Source organism: Hesperophylax consimilis, chromosome 23, assembly GCF_061612785.1.
Source record: "Hesperophylax consimilis isolate HC1 chromosome 23, BYU_Hcon_1.0, whole genome shotgun sequence".
Taxonomy (NCBI): Eukaryota; Metazoa; Arthropoda; class Insecta; order Trichoptera; family Limnephilidae; genus Hesperophylax; species Hesperophylax consimilis.
This window is the reverse complement of record NC_142858.1, coordinates 27,070,381-27,094,648: the sequence shown is the minus strand read 5'-3', so window position 1 is coordinate 27,094,648 and position 24,268 is coordinate 27,070,381. Positions and strand designations below refer to the sequence as shown.

Sequence of the window (24,268 nt, the reverse complement as noted above, 5' to 3'; positions counted from 1 at the left end):
AATGGATCGTGCTCCGTAATCGCCATTACATCCTTGCCAGTTTGTTCTATAGCAACATCATATTATTACGGACACCATTTTAATCCTCGTTTCAGGACATAATAAATGACTTAAGTAAAAAAGAAACAGTGAAAATAAAGCATCATTGATTTTTGTTTAATAAAATTTATTCAAAATATTATGTCGATATAATATATTATTCTATAAAGTACATTTTATAAAAAGATTACAACAATCACAATATGTAATACGCATTTCATTAATTTTGTTCTAAGTAAATACCATTAATACAAAACATTCAAAATAAGGCAAATATGTGGCAGTTTTGTCCTACATAATTTATAAATATTTGATCTCATCCGCGTCCCGTGAAGTCATCTTTGGAAAGTTAAAACTTTACACGAGACATTCACAATCATATTGTACCTAAATACTTTTTGACCTCGCGCCAATAATATATAGTTTGTGCTTTGCGGCATTATTGCACAACCTCAAAATCTAATCCTCAATATCAAATCTCCTACCAAAAGCACGAAAACTGTACTGCACGAAAGAAACAACCAAACATATTAAAACAATCCATTGCAAATGTACTTTTTTGATGCCCTATTTATTGACCTAGCAAAAAAATATTTTCGCATTTCATGTACATATCACTAGAGACCTGTAAATTTTGCCTTTGTAATAACGCGAAATTTGTAATTTTTATGCAAAAAAAGGCAAATTTTCATATTTTTCACGGTGTTTTCTGGTATGTTAAAAGAATATAATTTTATTACGCATTCAATAATATCTTTGCATATGGTTTTTCTAAGCTAGAATAGTCTTAAATGAAACATAACCAACTTCGAAAAGAACTTAATTAACAAACTTAAAGCCCGTAGTAAAAGATGGTTTGAAAGGGAGATAATATGTAAATACAAATGTTACAGGGAGAGTGCCAATATTAAAAAACAATAATAATTCAGCGAAAATGGTGAAAATATTTAACAAAACACGACTCATTTGAAATAAAGCCAAAATCTCTGGACAAATGCTTTAGTTGCATTTAAAGATATACTGTGAATTTTTCATGCCTAAAACATATTAAATAACAGAACAAAACTTGTTTGGAATAATTTTCAGAGCTTACTTTGCATTTTTTTTCTATTGAGGCAATTTCATATAATTAACGTTTCGGCATAACAAATGTATAGAAATTATCAATTACATTTTTTTTTTGGAACTTAAAACTTAAAGAGTTGATGAGAAACTTGTTATAAATCAGTATAAATTACTGTACTAAATTCAAAGTACTGTCAGAAATACCAACTTTGTAATACTCCGTAAACTGAAGTTAAACTCAATTTGGGGCTATTTAGTGATGTTTTATGTGTAAAAAAATGTATGTATTTTATTACATTACAAAAAATTTGGTTTTCACAAAAGAACGATTTCCGCATCTCCAGCGCCATTAGTGCAAGGATTTATTACCCATTCTATAGGTTTAGGTTTCGTATAGTTCCCTTTTGATTAAATATTCTTCCACACAAGAGACAAGAGACAAGAAGAAGAAAAGAAAATAGGAGACTTGTATCACATTGTTTATACATACACATTTTTATAGTTGGGACCCGCACAAAAAGATGGGTGTACAATATTGATATAAAATTATCGGACAACAATGTCTTTACAGACATTCAAGTAGGACCAGCATAAAAGATAGAACTACCGTTCCGTGTTAACATAACAAGTCAGTTCACTAAATATCATACAAATACCTATTCATAATCACAAGTACTTATAACAAAAACATTATACTTTATATTATTACTATCACTCTAAGAAGATACAATACGTATAGACGGCTGTAATGAAATCTCAAAATGGATAATACATAAAATGATGCGTGTTAAGGCAGTCATCCTGGGTCAGTAAGGAATCTGCAAAAACAGAGTTCTGTAAAGACGCGAGAAATGTTACGCAATGTATGTTGCACAATCTCTGCACACAGCAGAAAGCTATAAAGCTTATGGTAACTTGTAGCTCAGTAAACTGGCAGTGTTGCAGATTTCTGTTTTCACATTTACCCCCTATATTCTGAATGTCATTGTATGTACTATTATAAGGGTACTCTTGTAACAGGCAATTTAATGTATTCATATAAAATGGTTATTTGACAAGAGACTGAGAAGACAGCCGAATGGCGTGTAAACATGTAAACAATAACAAATGACTGAGAATCAAGTCAGTCACCAAGTGACGACGATGTTGTGATATTATTAGTGTGCCTAAATAAAAAAATTCTTAAGAATATTTTTAAATCAATTTTAACCAAAATAAATGTTAGCGGTAAAAATGATAATTAGAAATTCGTTATGTGATAATAATGAGCGTCCACTGAAAACTGGTACCGCTAACTGTATATGGGGAGCACATCGCATCGCTCCCTCTCTCCCCCCGACCTGTTTGGACTGTTTGCAGGGCCCAATACAAATTTATGGATCGGTAGGCTCTCGGTATACCGCACTCGTTTTTTAATTATTCTTTACCGTTCCGTGGGACAACTGCCTTACTTTAAACCAGTGATTCATTACATTATTTGAAGTAAAAAAAAAAAAATTTTAGTCTCTGTGACATTTTTAGGTTGATTTTTATTTTATTTCCAAAATTATTTTTTCAAAATGAAAACTAAAAATTTCTCGCACATGTCATCACTCAGCCGAGCAACTGCCCAATCCCCTCACCCTGACCCAGCTGTTCAATACCTACTGATTTTTAATGTTTTTGGTTGAAAAATAAAAAACCAAAACCAAAAAGAATATCTACATTTTTTACTTCAAATAACCTCAGAAATCACGGTATATTGTAATTATTATTTAAAAAATTTACCCTTTTTTGCAACTAACTTGAAAATGCAGAAGAACTTGAGGTTCATTTAAAAATAATGCTAGGTACCCATTTCAAAAAATTCTGTAAGCCTACATATGTGTCTATATCTAAACTTATTTCAGGGAACAAAAATTCATTTCAAGTCAACAAAAATCATACTACAACTAAACTACATATTATATCATGTTACTTATAGTTAATACATATATTATATAAAAATTATTAAAATCTTAAAATAAAATGGGTTAAAATTTGGCACCACTGATATGATAATTTTAGTAAGAATTTGTCATTTAGGCTACAACTACATATATTATGATAAAAATACAAGATGTTTGCATTACAGAAAGTCTAGAAGATTGCACATTATTTATTTAAAGGTGAAAAATTACATCAATTATTGTAAAAATTTGATCTAAGCACCCACTAATGGTCTGGGTAATTACATTAACAAAATTACTGGGAATCCGGTGCACGTAGTTGATAAATCTTTTCCCGGTGAATTCCGGTTTCGGTTCCATGACCATAAAGAATGATAATATGTATTATTATGACAAGTGGTGACTAATATTATTGGCATGGAATGAAAACAAAATAAATGTGATTTAATTCTCATGGTCATGATTGGCATTCATTCACATTATACATTAATATATTATTTTTATGATTCTTGAATAATCCTTGTAATATTTACGTATTTGTTTTAAAAAAAAAACAAGATTTGTATTTCAAAAATCACTTCTTTCTATCCACATTTAAGGTTCCCACGTCAGAAATTTTCATTTAAGGTTTGTTTTCTTTATTTAAGAGTTAAGAGAGTTTACTAAGTCGTTCCTTTAACCCAGAGGTGGGCGGCAAAAAAACTACACTACATAAAAAGATTTTTTTGTTAAATCCAACACGTAGACAATATGTACCATACTTTATAAATTGACATTTTATTTTTTCTTTAACGAGCCCAGTAGAGGCCTAAGGCAAAATGAATGAATAAGGATGACACTGCAGTTGCAGTGTATGTACCGTGCACGGGCACTATTCTTCAACACTACAAATGCAGGGCTCCGGCTCCTAGGGGTTAAGAGCATTTCAGAGCAAGTAAAAAAGTGAAAAGTAATTTATCAATCTGTCTCTGCATTTTTCGTAAATTTCTCAGAATTTGAATAAATTATGAAAGAAATTTAAGTGGAATTATGATCAAGTATGTACCTAACTACATAAGTACAGAACTTCATCTCGTGGGATAGCTTAAGTGGCAAACTACGGAGTGGTAACATGAAACTCTGAATCTGAATAATGAACATAAATCTAAAAAGTAATCATAAGTAGGATGAATCTTCAGGTCATGGAGTAACAAGTTGCGGAGTGGGCAGCAAGTTTCCAGGGAACTCGGCATGAAGCAGAGCTCGAACCAGTTGCAACATATTTTCTTTGGAGGCGCCAGCAATTGTGCATCCAAACCATGGTTTTTCTTTTGAACTGAAAAGAGAACATAATGATTATGTTGTGTTCCCACAAACAGTTCTCCAACTCGTCGTGGAAGGAAACAAAATCCGCAGATTTGTCCAACCGGCTACGCCAGCTGTTGTGTTCCCGCAAACAGTTCTCCAACTCGTCGTGGAAGGAGATTATAAATAATTGGTTCTTTGTGGTAAATCAGGGATTTTTTAATACTTCGCATATTACAATGGTGACTCGATAGTCGACCTAACTAGAATCTGGCTAATTGAGATCTGAGAACAGTAAGTTTGTCTGGGAGCATTCTCACTGGCCCTGGCGACTACTAGCTGCCATCTTGCGGACTTCCACGCAAGCTCTATGCACTGCCATCTATGAGTGCATCTGTGAAGCTCTTACTTCCCAACAGATTATAACATCGTCTGATTGCCGATTTGATGACAAAATCTAAAGAGATTCTAACAACTAGGCCTAAGAATAGCATGCTTATATAATAAGATCAAAGTAACTTACCGAAGAGCTTTATTGTACTTTGGAATAAAAGTTAGGGACCATTTGCAATGCGGGTTCCTTTTAGATTCATGGCCGATATACCATCGGATATCTTGGATTTTCCAGCTCCCCAACACTACAGTTGTCTGAAATTACCAAGAATATGGTGATTATTAAATTATTATTATAAAATTCATTCCAATAGTGCATTTAATTACCAATTACCAGGTCTCCTCTGAATTATGAAATAATACACACCGGTTTTTCCTTGAAGCACGTAAGACTGCCTCCAGTTAATTCAGTTTTACACAAATTGAACGATTTGTTTCTGTCACTGGCGAATTTAATTTCTTGCTTGACCTTTACAGGACTATTTGGCAGTGAGATTCCTCGCACGGCCTCCACCTCTCGCAAGATCCGGTTATCCTTCACTACTAGGTAGTTGTCCTTCCTGTCGCTATCATCCCAGTAACCCCACCTGAAATCAAAACAATAATTATTGTTACATATTAAACAGACCCCCATATTGTGACGCCATGGTACCACTATTCCGGGCAATTAATATTACCATTTTCAGTCATATTCTATTTTTATGCAATTCATACTATTTATATACTTATGGTAAGGACTTTTTCACATTTGGCACAGTGATGTGTCATTTTAGTCAGGTTTATAAAAATTTATTTATTTATTATATTTTACGCCCAGAGGGCTTTTACATATATACATAAAGGCAGTACAATTTAACATGAGAAAGAAATATACATACATACATAAATGAATTAAAAATAAATGCATTAAAAATTTAAATTTTAAGTTCAGTGAAAAATAAAGACCAAAATTTAAAGTACTGTGATCAGAGAATCACAACATTATTGTTACGGTATTGGTTCGGTATTGGTTTCGCATAGTACGAAACCGCTGTACCGGGGAATTAGCTAGTTGCAGGGGTTCGGAACTGTCCGATTTGTATTTTAATATTTTATATAGGTAAGTTAATTTTAATGATGAAAAAACTTTTTTTTTATAACTAAACAATACTACAGATTATGATGGTTTATAATGCTTCTATGAATCATACATTTAATTTGCCGATGTAGTTGATAAATTTAACAATGAACTTCTTTAGTGAGAACTTGTATCATGGATAAATGATTTGATTATTTCATGTTTATATTGTATCAGTGACATATTCCATAAATCTATGTGCGAATACATATTTCCCAAGTTTTGAATTCTGTGGAGTGGTATATTGAACTGCGTTAATAAAACGGTATTACTGACCTTGTGTTTCTGGCTGGCACATTCAAATTAATGAGCGCCAATAATTCAGGGCTGTCAATTGTATTATGCAAGATTTTAAATAGAAATACTAGATCGAAAAGAGTTCTTCTGTCACTCAAAGTTAATAGATTAGATAACCGTAATAGATAAGTGTAGTTTATTTGTTCTTTAGGTATTTTTAGTTTATAATTTAAAAAGCTTAGGAATTTTTTTTGTACTCTTTCTATTGTTTGAGAATGCGCATTATAGTCGGGAGACCATACAGTTGAATTATATTCAACCTGACTTCTCACTAGTGATGTGTAAAGAAGTTTCAATGTTTTAATGTTGGTAAAATCTTTAGCCACTCTTAGTACAAAACCTAACATTTTTAAACCCTTCTTTGAGATATTTTCAATGTGAGGTATGAAGCTAAGTTTGGTGTCGAATGTAACACCTAAGTCATTTATTTGGGAAACAGATTCGAGAATGATGTTATTTATTGAGTAATTGAAATAAATCGGATTTTTTATTTTGAAAAATCTCATAGTTGTGCATTTATTAACATTAAGGTATAGCTTATTATCGTTACACCACTGAACTAATTTTGACAAATTTGCTGAGAGAATATAACAGTCGTCCAGGTTTCGAATTGCTTTAAAAAGTTTCAAATCATCTGCAAACATAAGTACGTCGATGCCTTTAAAAATATTACAAATGTCGTTCACAAAAAATATAAATAATACAGGTCCAATGTGGGAACCTTGCGGTACCCCACTGGATGCAAAAAAATCATATGATGATTCCCCATTTAGTTTAACACTAAGTTTTCTATTTGAAAGATAGCTTATAAACCAATGCAACATATTTCCACGAACTCCAGCTTTAAACAGTTTTTCTACGAGAATAGCGTGACAAACCTTGTCGAACGCTTTGCTGAAGTCAGTGTAAATTGAATCAACTTGAAGCTTCTTCGCCATTGCATCGGAAATGAAATTTTGATATAGAATGTGATTAGTTAGTGTTGATTTTCCGGTTATAAAACCATGCTGTTCAGTACATATAATATCTTTAAATGAACTAATTATTTTATCCAGGATAAGCTTCTCAAAGAGTTTTGGAATTGTTGATAGTATGCATATCGGTCTATAATTAGTTACTTCGTTTTTATCCCCTTTCTTGAAGATAGGTGTTATATAACTATGTTTCCATAGATCGGGAAATATACCTTTCGATAAAGAATGACTAAAGAGTGTGTACAGGGGATAAGCAAGAACGGTGACACACTTCTGTAAGAGTAGTGGTGGAATGTTGTCAGGACCAGCATTTTTATTGGGATCAAGAAGTTTAATTTGTTTAATAATTTCGTTTAGTTCGATGTGCACATGTGACAGGTTTATATTGAAATTAGGAGAATAGTTAGGTAAGGAGAACTGTTTGTGTTGACTTTTATCGTAAACGTTCTTGAAGAAGTCGGCAAAAAGATCGACAATATTTTTGATACCATCAGCCTTTCGGTCTTCAAGATACATAGTATTTGGTATATCAGAGTCTCCACTTCTTAATGTTTTACTGAATCGCCAAAAGCGTTTTATATTGCTAAAAATATCATTCTCTGTCTGCTTTACATAGTCGTTATAACATGCCCTAGAAAGTTTATTACAATCATTTCTTATTTTAGAGAATTCTATGTACAACTTTGAGGTTCCGTGATCCTTATACATTTTGTGAGCTGTTTTTTTACGTATAATTAAATTAATCAAATCTTTATTAAACCAGACTGGATATTTAGATTCCTTATATTGAGTGTAAGGGACAAAGCGGTTTATATGATTACTTAGAATTAAGTAGAACTGTTCTGTATTATGATTTAAATCATCACTTTCTAAGAAAGACCAGTCTACTAATGTAAGCGAGTCACACATACCTGAATAATCAGCATTTTTGAAATTATAGCATGATCTCGTAGGTTTCGGAATTTTTTCGCCAAAGTCTGTTATACAAATATTTAATGGAGGATGATGGATGTCAGGGGGTATGACAACTTCTATGGCTTTACTCACTTTTATAGATTGAGAATTGAAGAAAACGAGATCCAATACACGATTGTTAATGTTTCTAACAAGATTATGTTGATTTAAGTTTAAATATACTGACATATCGAGTATTACTCTTTCACATTCGGAGGTAGTTAAATTACAAGTATTCGACAGTTCAGGGTTGTGCATATCCCAATTTACATTTGGAAGATTATAATCACCTACGACAATAAATTTGGCATCAGGGTATTTTGCTTTAAATATTTCCACGTCTTCATAATAGTTTTTAAATATAACAATGTTGGCTGAGGGGGGGAGGTATACAGAACAAATTATTATTTTCTCACTTTTACATTTCACCAATACAAATAATTGTTCAACGTTGCTGTTTTTTGTTTTTAATTTCTTAGAAGAAAATTTCTTTTTTATTGCGACGAGGACACCTCCTCCTCTTGACTTAGAGCTGGTTACGTTGTTTCTGTCCATCCTATAAACATTATAGGAGGCTAATCCTAGTTCAGAAGAATTGATGGATGGATCTAACCATGTTTCAGTCAGTACCACAGCTTCACATATTATTGATGGTATACAAATTCTAAAGTTATCTAGTTTCGTTCGAAGTCCACGTACATTTTGATAGTAAAGGTTTAGTGAGCTAGATTTTGATAGTTTTTTGTTTGAGCCTTCACGATTTTCGGTGTAGAATTGACATACTTAATAGTAATGTATGTTTCGCCGTTTTTTAATCTTGATTCGAGTTCACTTCGTAAAAGAGCAAGCTCATTTCTTTGGAGATTGGTGAGGTCGTTTGCTGCTTTGACACCGTTCTTCAACTTTGCTCTGTTCATCAGAATGGATTTGGACATCGTAGAATCCTTGAATTCAATCTTAATGGGTCTTGTTTGGTCGGGTTTCTTGATTCCCAATCGGTGAATCTTGATCTCATTTGGATTAAAGGTGTTTTCAAAACCCTCCAGGGAAGATGAAACCTTCTGTATATCTTCGGTGATTCTCGTTGCAGTTGATTGTGAATTGCTCTCAGGGATGTTGAATAATATAATGTTTTTAGATCTTGACTTCCTTTCCTCCAACTCAGTTAGCATCTCACAGATGTCGGTCACATTGTTTACAGATGACGGAATTTGAGGAGGAATGTTTTTTTGCATTTCTTTGTATGCCTGCAATTCACCTTCCAAGGTGCCAGTTTTGGCAGCTATCGCTGCCGACATGCTGCCAATTGCGGCCAAGACTTCACATGATATTGGCGTGATTTTTGCTATTTGGTCCTTGGTAAATTTATTAGTAGGGTCAAGAAGTACCTTGTTAATAGCGTTTACTGCCTTTTCTGCGTTGTAGATAAATGCCTGGACATCCATTGTGACAGTAAAAATATGTTTTTCAGTTTTTATAAATTTTTGTTTAATAAATATTTAAACTTTATTTTTGAGCCACTGGTTGAGCTTCACTGTCACAAGTTTCAGATAGGTAGTTCGTATAGGTACTGTACTTATCAAGAAGTGTATTTGATGTTTATGTTTTTGCTTTATTGGTTAAATGGTACTAAAAACGAAAGTTTTAACACTTAATTCACTAAAGTTAGCACTGTTTGTTAATTATATGTATAGTTTTAGTGTTAAGATTCACTGTAAATATGTTTATTTTTATTATTTAAACAAGAGACAATTTTTTGACATTTGCACTGCCGAGGAGTATTGTTGTGATTTTCAATTGATTATTTCAAAGTTTTTAAAAATGTTATCTATTTTTAACAACATACGTATTTATTTATATCTTCATATGAAGCGGTTACTTTGTGATGTGACATTATAATTTAAAATTAAACAATAACTTTGTAAACATCACTTATAGGTAAATACTTAATGCCGACCGGGTTTCGCTACAATCGTAGCTTCATCAGTATAATTATACTGTCCTGATGAAGCTACGGTTGTAGTGAAACCCGGTCGGCATTAAGTATTTACCTATAAGTGATGTTTACAAAGTTATTGTTTAATTTTAAATTATATATTTATAATCCACTTGAGCGATAGCTACCCAAATTTGAGTAGCACCATTAATGCCCTTGACCTAGGTGATTTTTATGAATTAAAATTAATTCATTTTGAAATTCCCGCAATCAGCAAAAATGTTAAGTAGCTAGCTTGATTAAGCTTCTATCGAATACCAAAAGATGTCAATTATGTTCCTGTCATGGAATATTATGTCTCTGACTTTAGACATTTCCAGTAGACCATAGATGGAAAAAATAGAGAAATAGTAATGATGGAGTTTTACCTACCATTAAAACTCTTATTATGTTGTCTTGCTTATCCAGAATATATAATATATAATGTGAGATATCGCGCTTATTTCTCGCCAGCGCCGTCGCATCTGCTGCCGTAATCTTGAATTTCCCGCCTTTCTTTTTGTAACACCCTTCAGTTGTCTATTGTCACCTTAGCAGTTGGCGTCCTGAGACGCCATCTTGATTCAATTTGGACTCACCAAGCAGAGCTTAAGTATATTCCGGATAAGCAAGACAACATAATAAGAGTTTTAATGGTAGGTAAAACTCCATCATTATGTGTGTCGTTGCTTATCCAGAATATATAATGTGAGAAGTGTTTGTTATCGCTTGGTGACAATTCTAAAGCCAAAATTGTGACTATTACTGTATTGCTTGAAATAACTTAGTCAAAGACTGAGAGTGAATGGGAGGATTCAGCACCTCAACATTGAGAACTCTGATTTGCTTTTTATAATATTTCTTGAAAGTGTTTTCTGAACGCCAGTTTCCTCTTTCCAAAATGGTGTCTATAGGGCAGTCTTCCAGCCAACTCCTTGAGGCTACTGCGGATCTCAAACTCCCAGGGGAGGCGTCAATCCCAGCGTCCTTCAAAATAGTTTTAATCCATCCACCAATAACAGTTCTTGAGGCTGGTCTTGCAGGCCCCAGTGTGGAAATAAACAGACATTGAACACCAGCTTCATGTCTCCTGTTCTCACTCAAGAACATAAGTTTTCTCAACCAAAATATAGGATCTATATTACGATCCTCTGCTTTGCAAAGCTTCCAACCAGACTGTCTATGTGTAGAGGTGTCCGTCTTAGAACCAAAAATTGGCCATAATATAATGTGATCATCATTGTCAACAAGATTATCAGGAGATGTATGTAGCAAGGTCAGATCATGTACTCGTCTTCCTGACGCCAGTAGTAAAATAACAGCACATCTACGAGATGCTTCGAAAAGAGTCAGGTCCTTTGGAGGATTTTTACAAAGCCAAGACACCAAGAGTCCTGGATCCCAAGTAAATGCTCTAGGCTTCTCATTTACAGAATTCCTTATACCTCTCATCACTCGCTTGACCAAGGGATGATTACTAGTCCTCAAATCGCCATTGGGGTCACACAAAACCGACACTGCAGACTTGTGAAGCGCTATGGTACTGGGAGCCAAGCCTTTTTTCACTCTTAGGTATGCTAAAAACCGTGCCAGCTGAGATCCCGAAGGGTTATTAGGACAGGTATTGTTAATGGAGCACCATTCCTTCCAGCTCTTCCATGCCATGTGATAAGTTGAAAGCGTAGATTTGCGCCAACCCGCATTCAATAGAGCTTTCTCTTGCTGTGACCAATCGTTCAATGCTTCACTCCACCCCCAATCTTCCACACCTGTAGTTGGAGATTCTGAACCTGTTGAGGATGAAGTCCTGTCGATAAGTCTATCAAGTTGTCGACCAACATGGGTATTATGTGAGGTTGGTCTAGGGCTCTTTTCTTTAGGTCTGGTAACCAAAACACTTTTGGCCAATCTGGGGCTACAACCAGATACACCCCTGACGACTTGTTCAGGTGTGCCAGCACTCGTGGCATTAAGCAGGGGGGAGGAAAGATCCATGCCAAGGGGAAATGCCAACTCCTGCTGAACGCATTGTGAAACGTCGCTCTCTTGTCGTGGGGATCTATCGAGACATACTGATCCACGACGTGAGCCCTCGAAGAAGCAAATAGATCCACTATTGGACTGCCCCACTTGTGAAAGACAGCTCCTACCGCTGGGGGTAGGAGGTGCCATTCTGGAAACGTCATCACTCGGGATAGATGATCCGCGAGGCCATTGTAGCGTCCCGGCAAATACTGCACTTGTAAAGAGATTCTGTGCTTGTCCAAAAGCGCGAGAATCTGAAATGTCAGATGAAGGAGACCCATTGACTTGGTGCCTCCCTCGTTCCTCAAGTAGGCTACAACTGTCCTGTTGTCTGATTGAATGAGTAACGAAGAACTTCTCAAATTCTGAGTCAGAGATGTTAAGGCATTTAAGATTGCTGTCATCTCCTTCATGTTGCAATGTCCCCCCCTCTGACTGTCTGTCCAACAACCCGACAGAGGTACATCGTCGATCAGGGCTCCCCAGCCGTGATCCGCCGCATCTGTGGTCAGAAAATGTGTTGGGCTGGGAACATGAAGAGTTGAAACATGATCTAAGGTGTTCATCCACCATTTCATTTCCGACAAGACTTCCTTCTTTATCGGAGATTTCTGCTGAGGGGTCAGCTTCAGCATTAACTGCAACTGTAATTGTATCAGTCGAGTATGGAGTCGACCTCTGGGGACCACAAAGGTAGCAAAATTCAACTTTCCTTCAATACTCTGAGCTTCTTTCAGAGTCCATCTTCCCTTTGTCACGAGGCTCTGAAGTGAGTTCCAAAGACCTTGTCGTCTGTATTCGGTTAAGGTCTTCTGATTCAGATGGGGGTTCCAAACAATTCCTAGATATTCCACTGACTGTGCTGGCTGACGGACACACTTTTGGAAATTTACCAACCAACCTAACCGCTCCAATAATTGAAGAGCTTCTCGTGTTTGACTGAGAAGGACCTCTCTGGTCTGATGAGCCAGGAGAAAGTCGTCTAGGTACACAATGATCCTGATACCCCGTCTCCGCAGGATTTCTGCAATCCAATTTGTGATGGCTGCAAAGGCCTGTGGTGCACTGCTCAGGCCTTGAGGCAGGCATGTCATCTGTAAGTGAAGGCCTCCGTAATACAATCTCAGAAAGCAACGGTGAGCTTTTGCGACCGGTATGTGGAAGTAGGCCTGTGAGAGGTCTATTTTTGTCATCCAATCGTTGGCTTGAAGAAAGTGTGGGACCTTGTGGTGAGATATCAGAGAAAACTTTTTCCAAGCTACATCTAAATTGAGAGCTTTTAAATTGAAGATTGGTCTTCTTGAGCCGTCGCTCTTTTCAACCAGAAAAAGTGTTGATAGGAAGGAGGCATTGTCGCCAGCTCTTTCCAATGTACCATCTCTCATCATCTTTCTTATTTCGAGTGTCATTTCCGGGGTTACTTTTGTTTTGAATCTCCTTGCGAGAGCTTGGCTTGGATTTATCAACAAGGGCTTTCGGATAAATGGTATGCGGTATCCCCTTATCATACGTAAGATGGTCTCTGGGGCATCTAGGGTCCGCCATTCTATCCAATAATCCTGTAGTTGACCGGCCCGAAATGGTTGATAGTCATCTGTTGAAGCGGCCACGAGAGGTCTGCCCCCTCGCGCCACGCTTCTGTTCCCTACCCCTACCCCTCGCTCGGGAGGAATACTGGGGGTCTCGCCCGTGGTCTGCCCGCCGGGGAAACGAGGGAAATGCCATCTTTTCCTTTGATGTCTGCTTGGGGGGAAAGGCAACAACCTCCTTAGATGTTAAAGGGCGGTTGTGCGCCGAGTGGCTACCCTGAGGTAGGCGCACTTGACTAAAGCACTTTGTTATACCACCCAGTTTCTGCAACTTTGCGGACAGTGCTTCTTCCCCAAAAAGATGAGTGGAAGAAGGAGGAATTCTGCTGAATAGCTTCCGTTCCACTCCAGTCTTACAGCTGCTCAAAATCTTATCCCTTCTGTGCTGAATGATTTCAGCTCGCTTTCCGCAGGTTATCTGCAAGATATCGTCAGAGCATTTTATAAACTCGGAGTCCTCTCCTAACAGGCTGTCCAGTTGTTCCTCTAAAGCCTCGCCTGACAGAGAACTTTCTGAACTGCTTCCCCATTTGATGAGTTTTTGGAGAGCCTGTTGAAGGCACTCTCTCTGCTTCAATGAGGCATGCGTTACCGCAGCCAGCAACTTTTCCATAGCCGGAAATATTGGTGAGGCGGAGTCAAATGCCAGCACCTCGCAGTTCACCTCCAGCTCCTTGAAGCCTGGATCAGCTACATATTCCTTTAAAGCGGATGCGTAGCGGACATTGGCCCACTCGCTCGAGTTGAAGCGTTGGAGATTCTCCACCAAACCCAGATGTGTTGCAGAAGGTTTTGGCGCTGCAGACTCCTTCAGAACAGTAGAGGGACCCGGCATCTGATACTGCCTTTCAGGCGACAACGAGCAAACGCTCCCAGATGCATGCGAGGGTGCCACTATACTTGGCGTGCTGACAGTGGCTTCCTGCGTTGACCTGTCCATGACAAAATCTTGCAGGGTCTTGACTTGACATGCTAATCTTTTGAGCAGATGTCTGTCATTCCGCTTACGTCTCTTCGTGCGCCTACGTCGCCTACTATTTTGCGACGCCGAACCGCTAGATTGTGAGCTCGACGAACTTGTTGATATTGAACGGCGTCGCCTCTTTCGATCACGTCGTTTAGAGGTTACGTCATCTTCTACATGGTCCTTGTCTGTGGCCATTTTAACCCCGTGCACAAAATGAAGACGCTAATAACTGTCAAAAATGTTTGCACTATCACTTAGCACTAATTTTCATAAAAAATTATGACAATTTGCGGGTAGCAACAGATATTCTTTTCGTTAAAACAATCCCAAACGAAAATTACACGACCGGCGTGGGTGAAAAAACGCCAAAATTGAATCAAGATGGCGTCTCAGGACGCCAACTGCTAAGGTGACAATAGACAACTGAAGGGTGTTACAAAAAGAAAGGCGGGAAATTCAAGATTACGGCAGCAGATGCGACGGCGCTGGCGAGAAATAAGCGCGATATCTCACATTATATATTATATATTCTGGATAAGCAACGACACACATAATATTCCATATTGCCCCAAATAAGTATAAGATAAGGCAATTTCGGTAACCAAAGCGAAGAATTCATGTGTTTATCAATTATATTAAAAAAATATATACACCACCAGATGTGCTGGTTTCGTCTCCGTCGGAACGACTTAACCTACTTCTCATCAACAAGGAGCGGACATTCCAACAACCTAACGATAAATATAACCTTACCAATTATAGTATGCTGACTCGCTAATAATGTATTTACCTTAAAACAACATCAAAAAGCAACTCTGTATGGTGAAGAGGGCGTGACATACTGTCGTTACAAATGACTTCTTCAACATGTAACAAGTGCGCTTCCTGCTTCATCTTCCCCGATAGCTCGGTGCACACCTCCCCACTAGTTTTTCCAGGAACTAACTGAAATGATATACACACTTTATTAACTTTAACCCAAAAATACAAACATACACACTCGTCTCAAGATTTATCTGAACAATGCTGTTCATAATAATTAGAACATCAACGATATGTGGCCAATATGTCTGATATTTTTAAACTCGCAATTTATAAGCACTTATCAAAGTCTATAAAAACGGCTTAATACATATATTATCTTAACTATGTAGCAAAGAGCTGACTTAAAGTCAAACGCGTAGACCACTTCGTTACACAGGTTATTATTTTCAGGATAAGTGGCTTATTGAATTAACTCAAAGATATGGTATTCTTTTTTTTTTTTTTTTTTTATTGTTTAACTTATAACATTGTTACATTGTACATAAAATAAGTTAAAAATAAATAATAGTGTAAAACATATGTTGTTGAAATTCTACTCCAATGAAGAGTGCTAGCTCTTGAGCTTGGCGTAGGAGTTATTTGACAATTATTTCATGTTTATATCAGTAATTAACATTATTACAGTACAATAAATATAAACTTAAAAGAGGATTGTGACGTTAATTTTGGTTGTAACATGAATTGAAGTTATAACATTTGATAGGTGATATTAATTTTTTTTAAAGATAAATTTGACCTTCTTTTTGAATAAAATAAAATCTGGTATTTTTTTCACTTCTCGGGAAGACTATTAAAATATATTATGCCTTTGTAAATGTAGTTATTGTGCATTTGTTGTGTTGAAAATAGAGGAATTTGGATGTTAAAATTATGCCTTAAGGATGAGTTAAATTTAAGTTTTTTTACTACAGTTTCTTTATATATTTGTAATATTGCATCTTTTTTATAGAGGTCTTCAATTTTTGGTACTTCGAAAATTTTGAACAATGATGCTGAAGAGAAAGTTGGTTTTTTTTTCAAAATTACTTTGATAATTAGTTTTTGTACCACTTTAACAGAGCTTAAAAATTTTTCATATGCACCTCCCCACCCAATGATTCCATACTGAAGTAATGATTGGACTAGTGCGTAATAGACTTTTTTCAGGTTGTTTATCTTGAGAACATTTCTTAATCTAATGAATATATAGATACATTTTCTAATGCGTTTAACAAGTTCACATATGTGTCTGTTCCATTTCATATGTTGGTCTACAATTACACCGAGGTATTTTATTTCAGTTGTTTGGTTTAGTATGGTACATGATTCATTACAAACATCTTTGTTACATTTTTTGTTGTGTATTGTTATATGAATGTTGGGGTTAGTTTTGAATTTATTTATTGTGAATGGTATATAAACTGTTTTTTTTGCGTTAATTGTAAGTAGATTTGTATCGAACCAGTTTTTTAGGATTTGGATGTCATTATTTGCATTTTCATTTACAATTTTCCAGTCATTACCCTTAATTATGATAATTGTATCATCTGCGTAAGATATAACTGTTCCACTGAGGTTTTGTTTGAAAATATCGTTTACGTACATGATAAAAAGTAAAGGACCCAAAACAGTACCTTGTGGTATCCCAAAATCACTTGTGAGTGGTAGACTAGATGCGTGATTAATTTTTACAACTTGTGTTCTTTGGTGAAGATAACTTTTTAGCCAACTTAATGCTGTGTCATTAAAACCTACGATCTTTAATTTTTGTATTAGTTTGACATGAGATATGCTGTCGAAGGCTTTTTGGAGATCAACAAAAATACCAACACATTTTAATGATTTGTCTAAAGCGTCTTGTATGGTACTAGATAATTTAGCAATGGCGTCTTTTGTGCTTTTATTTTCCATGAATCCAAACTGATTTTCGTGAATTATATTATTAATCTTTATGAACTGAGTTATTCTTTTTTTGGCAATTTTTTCAAATATTTTTGCAATGTTTGATAGTAAAGAAATAGGGCGGTAATTGGTTGGTTCTTCCGGATTGCCGGTTTTAAATATTGGTTTAATTACAGATTGTTTGTACTTGGATGGAAAAACTCCGCTTTGAAAACTTGTATTGATTATATGAGTTAATGGTTTTGATACTTGTGATTTTATACATTTCAGTGTTTGTATTGTGACCCCATCAAAACCAGGGGCAGAACCTCCTTTCATACCTGTAATAATTTGTTCAATTTCTTCTGGTGTTGTTGGTTGAAATAATTCAAATTTATGCTCATTATTTACTGTAGTATTTGGGTCATTTGGGGTAAGGCCTTGTTGGATTTTTTTAGCGAGGTTTTTTCCTACATTAGCAAAAAAATTGTTAAATACATTTGCGGCTTCTAGAGGTTTATCTTTACAGCAGATTTTTGAATCATTATGATTTACATTGTTGATTGTTTTATTTTTTAAATGTTTTTTATCGACAATTTCATTTATGATGGACCAAATCCTTTTACTGTCATTTCCAGATAATTCAAGTTTTTGTTTGTAGTAGTCATCCTTTGTGTTTTTTATTAGATATGTAAGTTTTTTTTTATAAGCTTTGAAATGTTTTTGTAATGTTATATTTTCCGGTTGTTTTGTATATTGTTTGTAGAGTGTTTCTTTGTGTCTAATTGAGATGATTAATCCGTGAGTTATCCATGGTTTGATTGGCTTTAGTTTTGAAGATGTTTTGTTAGATTTAATATTTCTACAAGCATTTATGTGAAAACTCAGTTTTTTATCAAATATTTTGCAGCATTCTTCTACATCGTTACATTGATATATTTCTTGCCATTCTTTTTCGTTACTTAATATTTTAGTGAGAGAATTTATATTAATACTATAGTTGTATTTATCAGTATTATTAACGGCCGTTGTGGTTGGTAATGAGAGGTTTTGATGTTTGTAGTCATATTTAAATATACATGCAAAATGATCCGTTACAGATGTTTTAATTACCGCAGATGATATATTTTGTATATCTTTGGTGTTTGTGAATATGTGATCGATACAAGATGGTCGTTGTCCGATAATGTTTCTGGTGTATGAATTTATACATGAAATGTAATTTAATTCTGCTAACATATTTAAATAGTTATCTTTATCGTTAGAGGAGTAGTCATTAGCGATATTTAAGTTAATATCTCCGATGAGTATTGTTTTTTTGTTTCTATGATGTTGTAATATTTTTTTTAATTCTTCTATGTATGTGGTTATAGCAGAAGAGTGTGTCCGATAAATAGCAATGATATTAAATGAATAATTCATAAAATTTATCTCCAAGTTTAATAAATTGACATTATTCACCATTATTTCATTTAAACTTGTGACAGCGTAAATATTTGATACAAATATGGCGACGCCGCTATTTCTGTTAATTTTATATTTTGTTGCATAGTACGAGTAACCCGGTATATTATAATTAATTTCACTCGATGAATGCGTTTCTGATAGTATTATACAGTCAAGTCTATTTAATTGTTTAATAGTTATTAGAAATTCTTCGAAATTTTTTTCCAAAGATCTAACGTTCATGTGTATTATTATTAGGCTGGCTGTAGGTTTTATATCTATAAAATCGTTTGTATTATTTACCGTGTCAAAAATCCTTTCGTCTATTTTATATGAATTATCTATTGCGTTTATTATAAAGTCGTTCATTTTGAGGTAGTAATAAAATTAACAATAATGTTGGCGCTGGGAATACACTTCACATTTGCAATTATAATATTATATGTGTTTGCTTGTACATTATCACTGCGTGTTAACACTTTGCGGGCGGGCTTTTCGTAATATTTTTTTGAAATATTGTGCATATTATTTAGGTTTTCGTTACACTTGTAATTAATAATATGCATCATTAGTCGTAATCGATGCGATCCCTCGCAATTTTCAGCATTTTGTTTCTATAGTTGCACCTAATACTGTTGGCTGCGTGGTCCGTGGTGTTTTTTTCTCCATATTTAGAATTTTGTCTGGTGCAGTTTACACATGCTGGTACTGTTTTTTCTCTTCCCGGACATTTTGAAAGGATGTGATCGCCCATGCAGTGTGGGCAAATTGGAGGGCTGGTTCGGTGTAGGCATCTTTTAGCCGTATGCATGAACATACAGCAATGAAAACATTGAGTCAGTGGATCGCAATCTTCAATTTTTACTCGTTGAAACTGTATATTTAGTTTACCGAGTGCAAGGAGACTTTTTCGCATTTTGCCACTAGTTTCCATGATGTAGCTAGTGAACTGGCGCTGCTTTTCGTTTATGTTTGTGTTTTTTATCTCCGTTATAAGTGTGATTTTGTTGTCTTCACTTTCCTTGTAAACATCTTCAATTCCTTCGTTCTGGGTAATTATTCCGCAAACTATTTCGTCTTCAGTAAGATTGGATTTTAATCCTTTTATTATTATTTTTGGTCTTTTCTTTTGAATTTCATTTACCACCAAATCGGTATTCAGTTTTTTTATTTCGGCGGTTAAGGTATTTGCATATTCCTTTTTTGGGCATGATATTATTATTTTTTCTTCTTTTGTTTTTCTCAAACCATTTATTCCTATCTTTATGTTGCTTAAATTTATTTCTTTTTTTATTATCTTTTCAATTTCTTCTGCTTTAGCATTATTTTTGGTCGACGAAATGATGATTGAGAATCTCTCTTCTTCTCGAGGAGTGACTTTGGTTGTTGATAATACCTGTGCATAGGATGGTGTTGATGCGCTTTTCATTATTTTTTCAAAGTTTCCCACCAGTTGGTCGTTTTTTTCGATAAGTTTGTCTTGTAGTTGAATTATTTGTTGTTGCATTTTTAATATTTCAGATTTCACTTCATTGTCAAGATCAATAATAATTTTTTCGATATTAGTTTTAGTTTTCGAGTCTTTAACGGTTTGTATTTTTTGAACTTCATTTTTTAGCGTATTCAACAACTCTTCTACCGTCATGAAAGTGTTACGTTGCGGTGTAACGGGAGCGCGAAGACAGTACCGTGCGGGCTGCCGTTACGAGCGTAAGATTAATACTGTTACTGTTATTAATCTTAAAATGCCTTATTTAATCAAAAAGAATAAAAAAAAGTAATGCTTTTAACTAATATTAAACGACCTTGATGACAATTTGAAATAACGCGAACAGCCGCTATCGTTGACAATTGTCAACTATAAGAAATAACATTGTAAATATGCCAATGTTGATAAAACACAAAAAAAATAATAAATAATGATCGTAATAATATTAGGAAATTCCAACGCTAAGGACATGAAACTGTTGGGGTGTTGAAATTGGGACTGTTAACAGCCAACGATCAAACAAGCAATAAACTATCCAGTCTCATCCCTATTCCATTCTTATGAAGTAACCGGACCCCTGTTTTTTTATTAAATTTATGATGATGATGATGTTTTGAATGAGATAGTTGGCAAATTCGGAGAAGTCATTATTATTTAGGCGTCCTAGTTGCTCTTTGACCCGGATATTAATATTTTGCAACGTTTTGTCTATATAAAATTCGGGACAATCGCAACTAATATTGTTCAATTTAGTTGGACATTGACTATTATTTCCAATCATATTAGGACACAGTTCTAGAACTAACCACAACGTTGACGCAGTTGCCGGCTTGTTTTTCCTTCAGGTAGATCCAGACATGCAGGTCACCGGAGCGCTTCTGGATTGGATTGGAGACTAGTTGACACTGCTTCAGAACTCTCAACATTTTTGATTCCTTCTCAATATCCTTTTCACTGGGCTGGTAAATGGCCATATACAGTTCTATCATTTCTAATACTACTTCATTTTCTTTATGAAACCATGTACCCTGTGAAGATTTCTGAAATAAGAAAAAAAAAAAACATGTTTAAATTTTACCTTTACAAAATAAATAATATGCAATATATCATTGAAGAAGAAGATAATATGTACTAATATTTATCTAAATGAAACAGAACAAGACAAAGAAAAATAAAAAGTTAAACAGTCTAAAGATATCAGAAATACTATTTACTTTTGGAAACAAAGTTATTTTTGTGTATATTTTTTTATTTAAGTTTTTAATCCAGCAGAACTAGGAGAATTTTTTTGAGAATTTCAATTTCAAGTCATAAATATTTAAAAATAACCTCATTCCATGTCACACATGCATAAACCAGAGTGGTAGATACTGCATCTCTGTCTATTTTACGTTTTATTTTTTTTATTTTTTTTTTTTTTATTTATTAGCGTTATAAACAGTCTTTATACATGCATATTTGACAGTGATCAGAGTAGTTATGTCATTGACCAATAAAATAACGACAAAACAAACCATAACAGAAAAATACATAACAACACACCTAATACAAACAATTTTGATAAAGTACATCAATTATCAAAAATGTATTAATCAATTGAAATATTTTAAAAAAAATCGATGAACTATTAAGTTTTTTGGTTAAATAAGATGCAGTATCACTTTTTTACGGATGCTGTGAATTTAGCTAGGTTCGTGTTAAACACATCGATGTTTGGGCATAATCTATTAAATGTGCTACAGCTTCTTCTTATAAATACATTTTCAAGGTAGTTTGTATTGCTTTTAGGTATATAAAATGTATCCAAAGATCGAGTAACTCTTTTTGGACATTTGAAATGAATATTTTTTTATATATGTTATAAGATTTACGTGATAAGATTTCAAGGATCCTAAGCTTTATTTTATAAAACTTATACATAATGTTTTAAACTGCCTTTGAAAATATAGAAATGAATAAAACAATATGAATTATGTGTTTAAAGAAATACTTACTGGACTCATCATTAGTGTTGGTCCCCACACAGTTGCCAGATTAGTTGAATTCATACAATTTACATCGGATAAGGAAGACATGAAATGAAGATGGCCCAATAACTTCTTTAGGGTATTTTGGCTGATGGAGTTTAGGTTTCTGATCAAATCTTGATAAGATTTAACTTTCTCTTCTTTGGGAAGATCTGCAATAGAAAGATAAGTTAGTCATTTGATGTTCAATGCCAACTGTAATACATACTGCCACACGGCCTAGATCATGATTTTGAGTATGCTTTTGTACTATGCGGAAATCGAACCTGTAATCTCTTGACTAACTCTGGAAGGCATATGGGATGCGGTGCGATCCTACGCACCTACGCATCCTACGATGCGGAGGCCAGGGGAAGAAGCAGGGAATCTCAGAAGTAGAATTACATCATCCACTGAGCCGAAAATCGTTTAAGTGTTTAAGAACAACAAAAATTACAGGCTTAGACTTATAATTATATTCACACTTCTATCCGTTTATCTCTTCAGTGGTATGTAGTTAAAATTGACAATTTATTAACCTGTGACAGAACAGAGGGCTGAATGCAGCGAGGGTGAGAGCAGCGACTCGGGCAAGTCTCGGAAGAACCTCTTGAGAGCGTTGGCGACGTCGTGTTCGGAATTGGTGCGAGCAGAGAGCTGCACGGCCCAAGCGTCTTTCCGGAAGGCTGCAAGCAATTTACCCACCTCGGAACTGCTCCCAGCCTTTCGATATATTCCCTCGCTCAGGCTGCCTGAAATGCCACAATAAGGTTGGTTAGAAGACATAATACTTTCATCATGCTTCATAATGATTTTATTATTTTGTTAGGTTACCTTGCGTGTAGATGAAGTTTATACATTTGTCTACAATGGTTGGTATATCGTCTTTGGTCAACTGTTGGTGGTGTATGGAGGACCCATTGTTGCACGCCACGGCCTTGAGGATTCTGTGCCAAAGCTGGAAGTAAGAATTAAAGAGAGACAGTTAGCAAACCATAAGAAGATGAAAGAGGAAATCAGTTGGTAAAGCATTAACAGAACCAGTAACCTGACGCACAATTGGCAAAATGGCAAAATCAGATGTTTATGAAACTGGTCTGGCCCCAAAAGATGCACTTTAAGAGACATTTAAAGAGTGATTAATATCAATAAGCTCAAATCAGAAAAAAAGTTATAAAAACAGAAAATCGATTCCAAACGTAATGTAGATTCACCAGTTTCCTGCTTGTACTACGAATTTCTGGACACCGTGTATTATAAAGAAAATTGACAATATTATATTATAATTAGTTTCAGCTTGATATAATCCAACAATATACATAAATATATATACGGGTCTGCGCTGGTATACATTTAAGTTAGATCTTTATTTACCCTTGTTTCCTTCAATGCTCCCATCCGTAAGTAAAGTGTTGAGTCAGGGAAGTCTAGCAGTAGATGTTGCCCTTCATTTCCACTTCCCACTTCAACTGCTTGCAGAACTACAAAAAGTTACCTATTTTTAAAATACATATAGGTATTCTAACTATCAATTTCAGAGAGACATAATAAATATTCAGTTTAAACGCTCGCATCGTCAACAAAATGCAAAAAAATAAAATATATGTAGCATGTATTCAATTTTTAAAGAAATTGGTTTAAAATGAACCGACAAAGAAATGTTTAAAGAAGAATTATCTAATGTCAATAAAACCAAAATGAAATATCTTTTTAACGATTTTTAAAAGAATAACCCACTTGTTGTAGCTTATTTTGACCATGAATTAAATTGAACAATAAATTATTGATAAATGAATAATTGAATTATTGATAAAAGCACAAAAAAGTCATTATAGTCATTATTAATTGCAATATATTCATTCATTCAAAATATTATCTTATCTATATTTAAGAAACTGACTACATGTAAATATATGGTATGTTCATAAGCATACACATCCCAATTCTTCTTATATTAACTGATTATTCTCTTAGTCACTTCAACTAGGAAATAAAAGGATTTTTGTATGCTGATTTTGATTGACATTATAGAACT

The 24,268-nt window shown here is 34.8% G+C and overlaps 1 protein-coding gene across 2 annotated transcripts in view; it reads right to left on the bottom strand.

Annotated features, from left to right (window-relative positions):
• Positions 1-187: 187 nt before the first annotated feature.
• The window catches only part of RhoGAP15B (RhoGAP_ARAP and RA_ARAPs domain-containing protein RhoGAP15B), a 34,824-nt gene continuing 10,743 nt past the window's right edge, over positions 188-24,268 (bottom strand). For both annotated transcript variants that reach the window (XM_089645821.1, XM_089645820.1), the window contains 9 exons: positions 23,608-23,714; positions 23,068-23,191; positions 22,773-22,985; positions 22,222-22,406; positions 21,034-21,267; positions 15,398-15,552; positions 5,077-5,296; positions 4,840-4,964; positions 188-4,347 (listed from right to left, as the gene is read on the bottom strand). In XM_089645821.1, the coding sequence (XP_089501947.1) occupies positions 4,212-4,347; positions 4,840-4,964; positions 5,077-5,296; positions 15,398-15,552; positions 21,034-21,267; positions 22,222-22,406; positions 22,773-22,985; positions 23,068-23,191; positions 23,608-23,714 (1,499 nt within the window). In that variant the 3' untranslated portion in view covers positions 188-4,211. The remainder of the gene's footprint in view (positions 4,348-4,839; positions 4,965-5,076; positions 5,297-15,397; positions 15,553-21,033; positions 21,268-22,221; positions 22,407-22,772; positions 22,986-23,067; positions 23,192-23,607; positions 23,715-24,268) is intronic.